The sequence below is a fragment of the Pteronotus mesoamericanus genome, unplaced genomic scaffold, assembly GCF_021234165.1.
Source record: "Pteronotus mesoamericanus isolate MK-2021 breed Mesoamerican mustached bat unplaced genomic scaffold, CSHL_Meso_final scaffold_1066, whole genome shotgun sequence".
Lineage (NCBI taxonomy): Eukaryota > Metazoa > Chordata > Mammalia > Chiroptera > Mormoopidae > Pteronotus > Pteronotus mesoamericanus.
The window spans coordinates 3107056-3123391 of NW_026555299.1; the positions used below are offsets into that span (position 1 = coordinate 3107056).

Sequence of the window (16336 nt, forward strand, 5' to 3'; positions counted from 1 at the left end):
GGTACAAGACCCACAGCTGCCCACAAAGCCCTCAGCCTCGGGTTAGCGTCCCAGCCCAGGGTCTCGATCAGCCCTGCTCTACTGTCATTCCAGACGAGGGCTGGGACCCCGAGGAAGCTGAATGGGGCATTTGCTTCAGGGGTTAAAAGTTAAGGGGACACCCAAAGACTCAGTAGCCAAGCCAAATAACAGTTTACAGCAATTATTTTTTAGACATTAGTGGAAAAAATCCAAGATGAACAAAATATTTTAAACTTCTAAATAAAAGCAGGCTCAGCGTTGCTGATTTTTCCTTTTGACAAGGAGTGGGCCCCCAGTGCGGCACAGCATGTGCCCTTTCTGACCCTGCAGCCCTGGTCCGGGCCCAGTAAAGACAACGGCAGGTGAATACGAAGGCACAGGGGCACGAGGACCGGGGACCCCCTCTTTGTCCCCAGTCCTCCAAGAGCTCACTTGTGTCCCCCTCTCTCCTTGGCAGGTGGACCCTCTTATTGTCCTCTTTTTACAGCTGGGGAAACTGAGGCCCTGACCTTACTCAAGGCCATCCAATTCATCCATCAGGGGCTCAAAGCCAGGTCTGACAATTCAGCTGGGTCAGATGGTGGCCCCTCAGCTGCAGGGTTACCTGGGGTCTGTCCTGCGTTTTCGCCTTAGAAAGCCAGTCTTGGGGGAGAGGAAGGCTACAGAGACCCTGGGGAGAGGGAGGGTGTAGCCCCACGTGGGGGTGTCTCAGACTGCACAGCTTGCTCGGAGGAAGGGGGGCTTTATAGGGCCTGGCACTTAGGTTCCCAGAGACTTCTGAACTCCTGCTCACTCCACCCTAAACGTCACAGCCCTGCTGGACAAGGGCCAGCAGTCAGGCCCACAGTCTGTCTCAGACCCACCCACCTGCAGGCACCCACAGGGCGGGGCGGGGCGGGGCAGGGCAGGGCAGGGCAGGGGGCCTGCCCTTCCGGGGAGAGGGAATGAGAGGCAGGGCAGAAAATTCCCTCTGGGCAAGTGTAATCCCAAAGAGAGTAAAATTCCCGGGCTGCTGGTCTCTGCTCTGTGGCTGGAGAAACCCAGAGGTAAGTCCCTGGCTCAGCCCTTTCAGTTTCTCTGCAGGTCTGCTGACTGCAGCCTGACCGTCAGGTATGGCTGCCTCCCAGGACAACCAGGAGGGAGCCTGGGCCAGGCGGCTGTCCAGAATGGGGGAGGCGCCATGGTACCCTCTTTCTCTGTGAACAAGACTGGGGCTCCAGGACACGCCCCCTCTCGCTATTAACCACCCCCAGCCCTGCCAGGGTCTCCCCACAGCGCCCAGCCAGGAGCTGGGGTCCTGACAGCCAGCGCTCTTCCCCCAGAACAGTGGCACCAGCGGCCTCAGGGCTTCTCTGCAAGTGAGAAAAGCTGACGTGGCAGTTTTGTGAGGAGTCTGGGGTCAGGAGGATGTGCAGGCAAAAACGTGTACATGTACACGTGCGCATGTGTGAGCACACTCAGCAGCCAGAGTGATTCTTCCAAACCGTGAGCCAGATCACTTAACTGCTTCCCACTGCGCATCAAAGATGAGAGTCATCTGGGAAGCCTGCAGGGCCTGCGACCCGGACTGGCACACTCTGCCCCATTCCCCCGAGGGACTGATGCTCCTGCTGCTGAGACCCCCTCCTCCCCAGCCATGCGGAACCGCAGGAAGCTTTTGCTGGTCGCTCTGACAAGCTCAAGAGCCTTCTTACTTGCTCTCGCAGAGGCCACTTCCTTTGTTCCCAGCACCTACCACAACTGTGGTTTTATCATTCATTTGAGAAAGTATTCGATTGGAGCCCACCACCCCCAGGCATAAGCCCCATGAGTGCAGGAACCATGCATGTCTCTGTGGTGGGTTAGTGTGTGCCTGGCACTCCCAGAGGGTCGGAATACACAGAGGTGCCAAACGCACATTTGGTGGAGGAGTGAACAGCAAACATACTGTCGCCTCTAAGCCCCTCCTTTCTCCCTTATCCTCCTGTAATAAGAGCTTCCTGCCCCCACCACACAGCACCCTCGTGCTGAGGGGCCATTCTGAGCCCCAGCACACAGGGAGTTAACACCTGACTCCTACCAGCCCCCTGGAGCAGCTGGGAGGAAGCCAGGCCCCCAAAACCAGCCCCCAGAGCTCTGGCCGGAGAGAAGCTTTTCCAGTCTCTGGGCAGCCTAGTAAAACAGGAAAGGACACCTTAGCCAAAACCATCAGCCCAGCTCCCTCTCTCCACTAAGTCTCTACCCCTCCTCCCTCCCACTGCATGGGTGGAGAGGGGGTGTCTACAGCCCCGAACCACAAGCCCTGGCACCATCCAGGCTAAAGCCAGGACCCACCCTCATCTCTAGAGCCCCCGAGGGAAGGAGCCACAGCATTGCCCGCCCCTGTCCCCCACTGGCTCTTGTAACCAGGCCGCAGCCTGGGAGCCTACTGCCTGCCAGGGAAGGCTTGGCTCTGGCTGCCTGGGCAGCTGCTTTCCAGTGACCTGGGCTGGCCAGGAGGGACCTGACCGCGGAACTGGGGAAGGCCAGGTGCCCAGGCACTGCCCAGGGTGGCTTCCAGGCCTGGCTGCCATCAGAGGAGGGCCAGCGCCACAGCAGGGCCTCAGCACGGTCCTGCGGCAGGGGGCGGGCAGCAGAGGGGGGCTGCAGCCAGGGTGGGCAAAGAGCAGGGCGGCAGCGCCGAGGCTGTCCGTGCGCAAGTATGTGTACACATGTGTGCTTGTGTGGGCCAGGAACTCACTTGTGTGTATCTGTGTGTTGGGTTATAGTTACAAGGAAAAATTTAGAAAGATTCTTAATTTTCTAAACTTTCCATAATCCTATGTAACTTGTAATATAAAACAATTTTTTTTCCCCCCACAAGTAATTCATGTCTATTGTAGAAAATTTGAAAAATGCAGTGGCATAAAGAACAAGCCCCAGGTTTCCCGGAATCCCGACATTAACATTCAGAAGTATTTTTTTCCTCCTCTTAAAAATATTCACGTATGTGTACCATTTTTAAAAGGAAAGTTGGAACATAATAAACCTCTTATGGTAGAACTCAATGATTAAACAGCATAGGGTGAACCAACATGGCGAGGCCACAGCCCCCCTGCACTGTTTTGGGGCTATCGAGGCCCCTTTAGGCCACTCTCACCGCCCTCCCCCCATTACAGACACTCTCACTCACGCGCACGCACACACACCCCCCCCCCCCAGCTTCCTGGCAACTCCAAAGCATGAGGAGTCAGCCAGTGCCAGGCCAACGAGGAGAATCAAGGCCCCGGGAAAACCAGCTGCAGATGCGCATGGAGCTTACATCTGGGTGTCCCGGGGCTTGGGGACTTGGTGACGCCTGCCAGGGAGGGTCTGGGGAAAGGGAACAGTGTCTCCGCTCTGGCCCAGAGCCCAGCCCCTTTGTGCGTGCAGTCTGGGGAGCTCAGGACACATCCTCCACGATGGAGGGGGGAGTGGGGGGTGGCATTTGAGACCGAGAACTGCAACAGGCAAGTTCTCAGAGGGGCAGGGAGAATGGGGGCAGGACAAGAAAGATTCCAGAGACACCCCCCCCCCCAACAATTCCCTGATGAGGAGAACTGAGGAGATGCCCAGGGGCTCTCCTTCCCCCACCCCAAGCTCCAGGGAGTGGGGGGCCGGCAAGGGTCCCGTGCTCCACCCGGGAGCCAGCTGGGGACCGCAGCCGGGGACTCCTCACCGCCCTGACCTGGCTCCATTTGGAATGGTCTGCCCTCAGCCTGCACCAACCACACCCCGCCACAGTCCCCAGGCCTGGCATCTCCGGAGGGTCGCAGGCTGGGATGCACCAGGGACTAGAGTCTCTGTTGGAGGCAATCAAGTGGCGCTGGCCATACTTACAAAGAAGAGCAAGTTGAAGAGGAAGAGAAAGTATTTTGTGACTTTGATGCAGGCTGACCCCATCCTGCCGGCCCTGGAGCTCCCTGTGGAGAGAGAAGGCAGGTAGATCAAGGTCAGTGCGGGGCAGGACTGTGCGGGGCAGGGGAGGAGAGAGAGCTAAGGCTGATGGGCACCCGCCATCTGCTCACCCCAAACCCTCCTGGCTCACCCTCACAACAACCCCATAAGTTAGATACTACTATGAGGTCCCGTTTGATGGCACCTTGAGGCCCAGAGAGGTGAGATGACTGGCCCAAAGCCACACAGCTAAGAAGTGGTCCTATGAGTAATCTTAGCCGCTTGATGCTTGGCAGTTAGGGGCTGGGTCAGCCACTCTACTGGGACCAGGTCTGGAGGGAAATTATATAGGAGAGCCTCAGGGTTCAAAACGTGCCCAGATGGGAAGTCAAGAGACCAGGGAGTTAGCTGGTGACGGCTGGAGGCCCAGAGGTGAGACCTGTGGCTTGTCCCATACATCTGGGCTGGTGGAGGGTGCTGGGCGGAGGGTGCTGGGTAGAGAAGGGGAGTTCCATCTTCTCAGAAAATGGACCAAGCGCTCCCTCTACCTTGTTCAAAGGGAATGAATATGCATTGTGAACATCCAACAAATATAGAAAAACACAAATTCAACAGAAATTTTTATCTTATCCCAGAGATTAAAAACTGTCATCGTTTTAGTAGCTCTACCTCTAGAATTTGGGTGTATAATGAATAGCTTTAAACAAAGCTGTGTTCATGTTGTACAGTGAATTGTTGTCTGCTTTTTCCATTCTATAATATGCCATCTTTTTATGTGGGTAAAATGTTTTTCTACAACATTTTGTGCATAGGATTCCACGGTATTGAGCAATACTTGTTAACTTTGGTGGTGGGGGGTGGGGGGGTCATAGACTCTCCAGAAAGCTCATGTATAGATCATTTTGAAAATAACTTCTTGGGGTTCACAGACCCCATGAAGCCCATTCGGGAACCCCCCAAGGACTCCAGGTTGAAGCCCCAGGTGTAAATATACCGCAAAGCACTTAATCAATACTGAAGATTGAACACACAGGTTGTTTACAATTTTTTAGTCACCCTGAGTGACACAGCCCATGCTGCGTCCCTTCACACAGAGGACCCCAGGCGAGGGCAGGACTCGTGGTGGAAGAGGGAGGCTGGAAGCTGGCTGCCTTCGTACCCTCCCCGAGGCCGGACAACCCAGGAATGACAACAGCCAGATCTCAGGCCCTGGGGGGTGAGGAGAACCAGCGCCAGGCAGCTGGGGCCAAGACAGCTGGCCAGGGACAGCTGCAAGGGTAGAGCTAGGCCGGAGGGGGTGGGGCGGGGATGGGGAAGCAGGCGCCAGACCCAGTCACGTTCCCACTGCCTTGTGGAGGGGGACGAGAGGGGGAGGCCACAGAGCAGCGAGAATGGAGGCCCTCTCAACCCCTCCTTGCAGGGTGAAGGGCAGTCCCAAGTCGCGGGAACCTCCCCTGTCCATTAGGAGGCCTCTCACCGTTCCCTGGGTGTGATAACAATCTGCCCTCATCCTTGCCGAATGGAAGCTCGGCTTCGACTTTATGTACCTCCAGTGACAGGAGAAGGGGGTTTAGGGGAGGGCTTACTGTCTCCCAAGGGTCCAGTTCAGTTTTCTAATATCCCTGTTAAAGAAAGTTTTCTTTAGCTGTCTTTCTAAGGGTCAGATTTGGGCACATGAAGCAAAGCCACCCAAAGAAGAAAAAAAAAAAATCTGCCTGGTTGGTAGTGAGTCCTCTGTCACAAGTGGCATGGAAGCAAAAGCTGAATAAAGACTTATGGAGAGGGGTGGTTCAAGTGCTACATGGGGAAATTAGGCTCTTCCCAGACACCAGAGTCCAAGATCTAGGTCTGAGAAATGCAAGAAGAGTGGCGACTCAGGAACCCTGAAAGACCCGTGTCGGGAACTCTGCCTGGGACCTCCCCCAGGCCCAGAGGCGCCCCCCACCCCCAGGTCAGGAGACCCAGAGATCTGAGAGGAAGGCCTGCGGGGGGCTGGTCCTCATACAGGGGAGCTACTGTTTTCCTCTCTCCCCTCCCTGCACAGCGCCAGGCAGAGGCACTTCATAAACTCGCAAGGAACAAACAGCCAGAGAGGAAAGATCCACCCATGGAGGGAGGCCTGCTTTTCTTCCCTACCAGGGACTTGCTTGCCTGGCTGGGGTTCTCCCCAGTAAAGCCCAGGGGCCGACACATGCTCAGCCCAAAGAGCCTATAGATAAGCCATCACGTCACCAGACATACTTTTCATTAACTACTTCCCAGCGCCCCGAGGGGCCCAGAGCCTCCAAGGAGTGGCGGTGCCAGTTGGTTCTTGTGAAATTGGAGAAGTGTAGAAACAGCCCTTTGGCAACGACAGCAGGCCCAGGGAGCCTGGGGAGTCTGTACACTTCCGGCTCCCACATCCTGCTCTTGGGCCAGGTCTCCAGGGCAGCCTCGCAGGGCTGGAGGTGTTCAGAATGGGGCAGCTTTTAGACCCGAGTGAATACCAGGCCTGGCGAGTGAGGAGGAGGGGCTGCCTGTGAACAGCCACTGGCGCCAGTCATCCCCTTTCATCCTCGAAGGTGAGGAGGGTATCCCTGCCCTGGGGAGGGGGTGGGACAGGCTCAGGCAGGTGCAGTTAACTTGCCCAAGTCACACAGCTACTTAGGCAGCCCAAAGTCTAGGGCCTAAGATCTTTCTATAGTGAAATACTGTGTGCCAGGGACCAGCCACGGACTGAATCTGGGGATAGCTGGGATTCCGTTGACCGAGCAGGTGGTGAGAGCCCAGGTAACTGCTCAAAGGAGCTCTGGTTTAGTGGGCAAGAAGGAGGCAGAGGCGGCTGGGCAGGCATCCCTGATACTCCAACCTCCGGGCCACTTCAGTGGTCTCTTGGTCACTCTCACAAATTATACCAGGCATTGGGCAAAGCTTTTCAACACCCTGTGAGCACACTAAGGCCCAGACGGGTACAAAAAACTTAGTCACCAGTACGTGGACAGGCCAAGAACAGAACCCCGGCCACTGACCCCTTGAGCCTCCCCCTTCTCTCCAGGAGGAAGCTGGGCGGGTTCAGGTGCTGAAACAGGAATCAGGCAGCCCGAGGACTGGCAGGCAGCTTGGCCAGCTGGGGCATGTCCTGAGAGACTACCTGGGAATCACCCGAGGGAGGGAAGGGTACTGAGAACCAGAGCCTGGGGTGGGTGGCCCCCAGGCTTGGGGGCCAAGACCCTGGACACAAAGTCTTTCTGCCCTGCAAGTGCAGTCATTTCCCTCCCACAGCCACAGAGAGCAGGGGATGAGCAACAATCTCTACACCGGCCAGAAGGTGGGCGGTTCCACGAAGGCGGGTTGGGGGTGGGGAAGCGGGGTGGGCAGTGAAGGCTGGGGACATGCCAGCTCATCCTACAACGGGGTGTGGCATCAACTTTAGGGAGCCCTCAACCCCTACCAAGCCCTGGGGACACCCCAAAGTTGGAATCAGAGGGCGTGGGGTTACATTCTAGCTCTGCCGGCCCATGCTGAAGGGTCTAAGCCTCAGTCTCCTTGCCCACAAGATAGGAATAAGCGCTAGGGTAGCATGGGGCTGGCCAGCTAGGCCTGCGGATCAAATCCAACCCACCGCCTATTTTTTTGTATGGCTTATAAGCTAGGAACAAACTTCATGTTTTAAAGATTTCTATTTGTTTATTTTTAGAGAGAGGGGAAGAGAGGGAGGGAGACAGAGAGGGAGAGAAACATCGTTTTGTGGGAGAAACATCGATCAGCTGCCTCTTGCACGCCCCCAACCAGGGACCTGGCCTACGACCCAGGCCTGCGCCCTGACTGGGAACGGAATGGGTGACCTTTCCGTTCACAGGCTGGCACTCTATCCACTGAGCTACACCAGCCAGGGCAAATTTTACATTTTTAAATAGTTGGAAAAGAATAAAGAAGAAGAATATTTTGTAGTGCATGAAATTCAAATTTCAAAGTCCATAAATAAATTTGGGTCGGCACCCAGCCATGCCCACTGGTTTGTGTCTTGTCTGCGGCTGCAGGACGTTTGACCCACAAGGCCCCAAACATTTACTGTCTGGCCCCTTATGGAAAAAAGTTTGATATTTCCCGGTATAGGGGATCAAATGGTGGTGACACAGGATTTTCAGACAAGGGTTCAAATCCTAGCTCTGCCAATGCGTGGCCACAGGGAAGGGGTTTCTGGGGCCTTGTTATCCTCACCTGAAGAGTGGGGCTCCCAACAGAACCCCCTGTTACAAAGACACAGTGAGGTCAGCACCTGGCAGCCAGAGCTGGGATAAGCTCTTTTGTTAGGCCCTGGGCAAGAAGTGAGGACGAGTTTCATTTGCAGATGAAATGAAGCCAGGAACGCCTCCTGGGGTTATGCTTCCTTGTATCTACTCTCTGTAAACACTGGAGGGTTTGCCCCTGCTTCCCTGAAAGGATGTCTTGACAGCCACAAAACAAGCACATCTGATTTGGAAAATTCCAGAACAGTCACCGACAGCTGTTGTGAGCAGTAGGAAGAAGGTGCTGATTTTGTTATGCTTCATAGCAGGTAAATTGACCATTTCTAAGCAGCTATAATTTAAATTGACCAAATATATAATTTTATGCCAAATCAGTGTGTTCAGTGAAATAATTATACTAATGTATCATTAACTCCTACTCATCCTTCAGTATTCACCTCAGACATCCACCGCCTCCAGGAAACCTCCTACCCCTGCCAGCCTTGTCACGGCCACCCTGGCCACTCCCTCCCTGCGGACACGTGTTGGTTAGGGGCACTCCCTCCCTGCTCCCTTCCAATAGCACTGCACGCTGGAGCGTCCCCCCCCAACAGACTCTGGCATCAGGCTGCCTGGTTTCAAATGCGATTCTATCACCTCCCAGCTGTGTGACTTTGGACAAAGAAATTAACCTCTCTGAGCCTCACCTTACTCATCTGTGAAAAGAGGGAAATGAAATCTCTACGGCAGATCTGCTCAGAGACTGAATCAGATGATGTGGGTAAAGTGCCTGGCATGAGGTAGGCTCTTAATATATGGAGATTACTGTTCCAACTCCTCATGCTGTTCCATAATTTTCTACTCACTTGTCCATCTCCCCAGTGGGTTGTGAGAACTCGAGGGGAAAGACTGTGTATTATTTATGAGAACAAAGTAGGCTCCCAGAAAATGTTGCCACCTGGAACATGGGTAGATAGAGGGATGGGAGGATGGGAGGAAGGAAAGATGCAGGGCGGGGTGGAGAGGTGAATAGCAGGGGCAGAAACTTCCTCATAGAATACCAAGGATGGGGGAGGAGCCTCCCAGAGCGGCCCTAGAAGCTGGAGGTTCCCACACAGCCCTGGGGAAACAGTGTGGCGCCTGCTGCATTCGCTGATCTCACAGCCCAGAAACAGGAGGGGCAGGTTGAGTGCCTGCTCTGCTAGGTCACGCAGTAGGAAACAGAGCACAGGTGACTGCATACCCTCCCACCCCACCCCTGTCTCCTCACCTGTCAAATGACAGGACCAGAGCAGCCTTTTCTGGAGCGGTTTCTCAGAATACAAGTCCTAGGAGATGCTCTGTTAAGAACAAAAAATTTTGCTGTCACCAAATTTGTGAACCAACAGTTCTCGCTGAGAGTCACGGTGCATTTGGCTATTAAGGATGCCATGCCGGCAGTAAACACTGCTGACTTAAAACCACCTTTCACCTAATAGCACTCACACCATGTGGGGCACATCTTAGGAAATGCTCCTGAGGTCCCTTAGGGCCGGGGCTCCAGGATTCTAAGTGCCGCAGGACTCCAAGGCAGGGGAAGGAGACGGCCCTTTGACCCTCCGGCCGGCCCTGCCTGAACACCTAAGGGCCTCAGTCAGGTCTCTCTGTGCCTCTGCTCCCTTGTCCCCACCACAGCCCAATCCGCTACCCCCAGCCCCCGGCCCCAGGCCTCACCTCCCACCTGCACCCGACAGTTCCCCAGCTGGCCACAGGTTCCCCTCCTGCCCTCGCCAATCTGCTACCCACACCTCCAGAAGGGCTTTGAAAAATGCAAACTGGACCTTGCCACTCCCCAACCCTGCAAGCCTGCAACGGTGATACAGCCGAGATGTCTGCTGTAAAGTTCATGTTCTTAGGCGGCCCTTGGGGCCCTCCCCGCTGTGCCCTGCCCCTCCTCTGCCCGTGGCACCTCCCCCCTCCCATACACACGTTCATTCCTCGGGCCACAAAGGCCACTCTTTCCTGTTGTTCCAGCAGAGCCGGCCCTTGCCCACCAGGACTTTGACCTGAGCTGCTTCTTCCAAGTTCAGCCCTCTCCCAAGGCCCCAGGCTGGCTTCCTCTCCTTGAAGGCTGAGCTCCCCCTTCCCAGAGGTGTTCATTCCCTGAACACCTGGTCTACACAGCAGGCCTCACCTCCAGCTGCACATTGGAATCAAAACATGCCAACACCCAGAGCACCTCCCCCCCCCCAATTCCTGACCCGCCAGGTCATCAGAATCTTGGGGGGACTCCCCATATGCCTTTAAGGAGTAGCAGCTTTGACACCTGGGCCTGTCGCCTGCCCTGCTCACTGCATGCACCTAATTGGCTTACTACTGTATCTGGAGCCCCCATGACAGTACTGGCTCCTTAAGGGCAGGGGCTGTGTCTGTCCCAGGGCCTGGAGCAGTGCCTAGTCCACAGCAAGTGCTCAATGTGTGTTTGCAGGAAGCAGGAAAGGAAGATGGGGGCAGTCTGGAGAGGTAAGGAAAGGTCTCTTAGAGAAGACAGACCATTTATCCTGCAACTAGGGAGGAGGTTGCTTCCTCTCAAGACTGGATTTTAACCTCCTTTGGGTCAAAAAAGCCAACGGACAATGTGAACTGTCTCCCAAGAAAGATGCACACAGCTGGGTAGACACAGGCTGTCACCTGGTCAGGGGGTCACTAAGCCCGGAAAGCCAGGAGGTTCTTATTTCTCCATCTCCCACTTGTTTAGAGTAGTGGTCCCTGATCCTGGCTGCACTCTGGAATTTCCCTGGGTCCTCCTCCCAGAGATGCTGACTTAATTGGCCCAGGGTACAGTGCAGACATCAGGGTTTGGGGTTTTTTTTAAAGATTTTATTTACTTATCTTTAGAGAGGGGAGAAGGGATGGAGAAAGAGAGGGAGAGAAACATCAATGTGTGAGAGAAACATTGATCAGTTGCCTCTAACATGACCCAGCTGGGGACCTGGTCTGCAATCTAGGCATGTGCCCTGACTGGGAATCGAACCCATGACCTTTCAGCTTGCAGCTGGTGCTCATCCATTGATCCACACCAGCAAGGGTCATCAGGACTTTTCAAAGCTCCTGGGAACTCTAATGGAGCCCTGTCCCTCTGCTGGGAGTAGGATGCAGGCAGGCCCGGGGTTGCTGGTGCAGCAGGGCTTGGCCAGGGAGAGTTCCCACAAAGCTCCCGGAACCTCTGCTCCGTCCTTGACTTCCTAGAGGCCCAACCCCCGAGTCAAGAACCTCAGAGCCATGTGCTCTCTGAAGGGGAAGGCCTTTGAGATCAGTGCATTTTTCAGAAGGGCCGGAGAAAGCAAGACCCCGCAGGCCACACAGTCAAATCAGGGCTGAGCACTCAGTGGAGGACTTAGAGATGCCAGGTCCTGAGCTCTTCTCTCTCCACTTACTGCCCAGTCCTAGGTCACCAAGCCTTCAGCATAGGGATGCATTAAAACTGAACTCAGAGTCACACAGTGACGCTTGGTTTCCTCCCCTGGATCTACCACATGTCAGCCACAAAACAGTGGGCAACACTGCAGAGCTACCTCCTTATCAGTGGATGGGGATACTAGAGCCACCCACCCCACACTGGTGTGAAGGCGACCTGCACCCTGCTAGCACCCAGCAGGGCTTAATCCGAGCTGGCACCCTAGAGCACTCCTACTCTCCATGCCAGAAACGCCAAAGCTGCCGCATCTTACCAGCTGTGTGGCCTTGGGCAATCACTTCGCCACAGTGCCTCAGCTTTCCCACCTATGAAATGGACTTAATAATGGGTTATGGTGAGACTGACATGAGTTAGTATCTGTAAAGTGCCTGGCACCGGGTAAATGTCAAATCAATGCTCCCAATTATGAAGATGATGATTGCTACCCAGAAGTTGTTAGTTTCCTGACCAACAGTCCAAAGCCCTCTGAGGGGCTTGACCCAGCCTGCAGATGCGTGCCCAGCCTGGAGGGCTCCGCACCAGAGGCGGACCACCACTGCTCTGTGGCAAGGGGTTGGTTAGACGGGGCTGGGCTGAGCTGCCTCTCAGGAAGGAGGGTCTCTGCCCCGCCCCCATGGGAGGGGCTGCTGTCTCCAAGCCTCTGGGTTGTGTGGAGGGGCCTGCCTGAGGCCTGGAGGTCCGGCCAGTCTGGTGGGTTGGACAACTGATCCCAAGAGAGCTCGGTGTGTGTGCTTGGGTGGAAAGTGGAGTGAGAGAGCCTGGCCTGGCCACTGTGGCCTAGAAGCTACCGGTCTTCGGGCACTCCACCTGCCAGCTGGGTCTTGGCCACCCAGCTCTCCTCCGGTCCTCTGGACTTTGTCCTGATTGCCCGTGAAAAGAGGCTGGTCACAGGTGGCTGTATTTGTTTTCACGTGTGACAGGTGATGTGTTTCCTGAAAACACAGCTGACTCCAGAGGCTGACTTTTTGAACTCTTCTCTATCTTATTTTCCAGTCTCTGGTCTTACCTTTCTGTTGTTGTTAAAACAAAAAAGAAAAACAAAAAAAAGCTGTTACTCTTGGCAACAGGAAAGTCACGAGGCCATAGGCATGATTAGGATCTCAAGGTTCCTTCAAGACGTAGGTTCAAATCCCAGCCCTGCTTCCTACCAGCCGAGGTTGTGACCTTGAGCAAGGGAGTTACTGAACCTCTCTGAGCCCAACGTCTCCTCTCTAACCCGGGGACATGAGCAAGACCCGTCTCACAGGCTTGTTGGAAGACCTAGGTGAGGTGCATATTTGGGGGCACTGTCAGTTGCTCAACACAAGTGAGCAAAGGCCACCGCCACCAGCCTCATGGCTTGGAAGAAACATGTCCAGATCAGACTCTCCCAGGAATCACGGAGTTTCAGAGCCCCAAGGCCTCCTTTTTGTCACACAGATGCGGAACCCAAGGCCCGAGGAGGAACAGCTCCTGCCTCGAGATTGCTTCCACCAGCTGGTGTAACAGGCCCCTATTCTCCTGAGGGCTTAATGCTCTGGAGCTGGAACTGACCCTGGCATTTTGGGGAAGGAGGCCACGGGCACCAGAGAAACTCAGGCAGCAGCCACCCCGGCCAGGATGTGGCAGGGGTGGGACAGTACTTTATAGTTTGAATCATGCCATTCCTGCCGTCCCTCGCTTCACCTCTCTAAAACCCCACGCTTGAGTTATTATCCCCATTTAACAAAGGAAAAAACTGAGACTCAGAGGTTCAGTGGTTTGCCTAAGGTCACACAAGTAAGTGGCTAAGCCGTGATAAAACTGAGGTCTGATTTGAGACCAGGGTTTCTTCCTCCTCGCCTGCTTGCTGCCGAAGGGAATAAGATAGATGGTGGAGCCTGCCTGCCCCACCCTTCCGTACCTCTGTGTGCCTGCCTGACCCTCCATCCTCCCCTAGTTCTGAGGCATGACTCTTGGCTTCCTGTCAGGAAGGAAAAGGTCAGCCCCACCAAACCTGGCCAGGGTGTTCTTTCAGTGCGGCTGATGAGCCTGAAAGATGTGGCCTTCCCAGCAGGCTTTGCTCTGAAACCCAAGCAATGAGACTGGAGAGCCTTCAGCACCAAGTAGGGGCCACTCTGATGGAGGATGCAGTGTAGGGAAGAGCAGACCCCTGCAGTCTTCCAGCCTCCCCACCTGGCCCCCATGCAGCCAAAGACTCAAGTTGAGGCAAAGCCATAGGCTCTGACCTCTCCTTCACCGTGGCTCCCTTTCTGGACTGGTTTTGGCCTGTTTGGGCCTCATGCAGACTCTGTTCCCTCCCAACACTGGGTTGTAAGGTTCACACACCCAGATTCACAGTGCCAGGAAGGCCTCTGACATCACCTACTGCAGTACCCATTTCTCAGATAAAGAGACTGTGGCCCAGAGAAGACCATGAATCCCCACCCTTCTGGGGAAAGTGTGTGTTCAGTGTGTGTGGAGAGGGGCTTGGTTAGAGCCATCGGTGCTTCCCAACCTGCTTCCCATCATGATACACATAGAGAAGGGCACATAATTGTTCAGCACACTGGGATGGACAAACAGGATTGTGCCTGGTCTTAGCTGAGCAGCCCAGGGCCCTGTCCCTATGGGCTAAGGAGATATCTCAACATATTTGTAACCTATTTGGGCCTATCAGTTGGGACGGCCTGATTTGGAGGGAAATTTAGGAAGACGAGAGGCTGTTTAGGAGTCCCAGATCCCAGGGGCTCTAATAAGAGGACCCAGATTCCCACGTGGGCTCTCAAGAGCCAATCCATCTTCCAAGGACCCCTCCACAGCCCCATGGAGGGGAGCAGAACAATGAACCAGCTCCTAGTATGGACTTGGAATTGAGAGAGACATAATTCCAATGCCACTGTGTCAAGCTGTGTGAATTTTAACAAGTTTCCTCCCCACTCTGAGCAGCATCGGTAAAATGGGGGTACCAAGGCTTTCCCAGAAAGATGGCAGAATCAGCTTGCCGAACCCCAGAATGCGAGCGTGACAAAGACAGAAGACTCTCGGAAGGGGTCATGTTAGACAGAGTCCCCTACTGGCACGTCAGGAGGAGGGTATGCATAAAGGCCGTGCCTTGAGATGTGGGACCCCCCCCCCCGGGTTCCTATAAACCTCCCCAGAAAGGTTACCATCGCCCAAGAACTTGAAAGGCAAGTCGAGCAGCGGGAGGAGTGATGAATGAAAGGAACATACAGGAAAGCCCCCGTGGGCACATGCTGCACTCGCCTTTTTCTCACTGAACCCTGCATCACCCTTCCCGGTGGAAGGCATGGCTTCCTTGTCCCCACTTTAGAAGCAGGACCTCTGGGACTCAGGAAGACGGTGGCACTTGTCCTGGTCAGGTGGGGAAGAGCAGCCGCCCTGACCTTTGCGCTCCAGACCCTCTGATACTGATGCCGAAGTTCCCCCCAGCTTTGCAATACTGTTTGTTTCCTACCACAGAAGGCCCGAGGGGCTGCCTGCCCTCCCAGGGGGCTCCCAAGCAACTGTCCTCTGCTCAACATTTCCATCCTGAGCCACTGTCATTGCAGTTCATTGAATCCCCACTCCCCGTGGGCCCCAAGCTGGACATGGGAGGTGGATGAATGAGACCCATCCCTGCCCCCAGGAAGCGCCCAGGCTGGACGAGCACCGACATAAAAACAAGCAGTTATACACCAACATGGTCATAAAGCAGCACGGCGGTTGTGCCCAGCCTCCTGCTCTCTCTTTAAGGGACAAGATAGGCTCTCAAGAACATAGTGTCTGGTATTTAACAAGAGTATTTAATAACATTCTTGCAGTTAGGACTTGCCAGAGATTGCGCTAAGGGCTTCATGTGGCTGTTTATCCTTGTAATGACCCTATGAGGTAAGCACTGAATTTACCCCCTTTTTACAGTGGAAGACCCTGAGACTCAAGGCCCAAGGCCCACGCTCACAGCTGACGGAGCTGGGGGTTGGTTGAACCCCAACAGTCTAACCCAGAGCCCCCGTGCTTTACTCTCATGCTCTGCTGCCTGCAGAAACAAGTATAAATGATAGGTAACTAAAATAACCTAACCAAGACCCAGCCTACTGGGTTTCACGGGCCGGGCTCACACAGTCAGCTTTAGATATCCCCTGCCTACACCAGGCACCAGGGGCCAGCTTGCATACTATCCATCCAGGAAGCTGGCCAGCTGGGGGCAGGTGGCTTACAAAGCGTTAATATCAGGGCCAGAGCTGGGGCTCCAAGGAGACGGGGGCTGGTGCCAGGTGTGGACCCTCAGCAGGGTGATTAAGAAGAAGCTAACCATGCTAACCAGCATCCAGCAGGCAGGCAATTCAGACACAACATACCCTCCCCAGGCACTGGGTTCATGGGGAGAGAGGGCTGCTGAGATGCCACCTCCTCCAAGCAGCCTTCTTAGAATATTCTGCAGAGACCCTCACAGAGGCCTATCTGACAGCCCTAATCACCTCGGCATGAGTAGTTAGGGTGGGCATCAGATGAATGTGGGTTCAAACCCTGGCTCTACCTACCCCTGTCACATAACTTTTTGGAGCCTCAGTTCCTTCATCTGTAAAATGGGCTAATGCTTCCTACCTCCATAGACTGTCGTTCTCAGCAGCTCCCTGGTCTGAGAGCTGCTTTGGCTTCAGGGGTACTTGGTGGAGGGAGAGGGAGGGAAGGAAAGAGTGTGAGCGAGACAGCAAAGATAAGGCATGTGCCACTCGTATAGGTACAGGAACTCTTTCTCTTGTGGGTCTTTGGGTAAAAACACAGGAAATATGGG

The 16336-nt window shown here is 54.7% G+C and overlaps 1 protein-coding gene across 2 annotated transcripts in view; it reads right to left on the reverse strand.

Annotated features, from left to right (window-relative positions):
* CD82 (CD82 molecule) overlaps positions 1 to 16336 on the reverse strand; it is a 52167-nt gene that overhangs the window by 20833 nt on the left and 14998 nt on the right. The window contains exons 2-3 of one of the 2 annotated variants that reach the window (XM_054587119.1): positions 9394 to 9463; positions 3859 to 3941 (exon numbers count right to left, since the gene is read on the reverse strand). In XM_054587119.1, coding sequence (XP_054443094.1) covers positions 3859 to 3921 — 63 coding nt within the window. In that variant the 5' untranslated portion in view covers positions 3922 to 3941; positions 9394 to 9463. The remainder of the gene's footprint in view (positions 1 to 3858; positions 3942 to 9393; positions 9464 to 16336) is intronic. The other variant, XM_054587120.1, reaches the window with a different exon arrangement.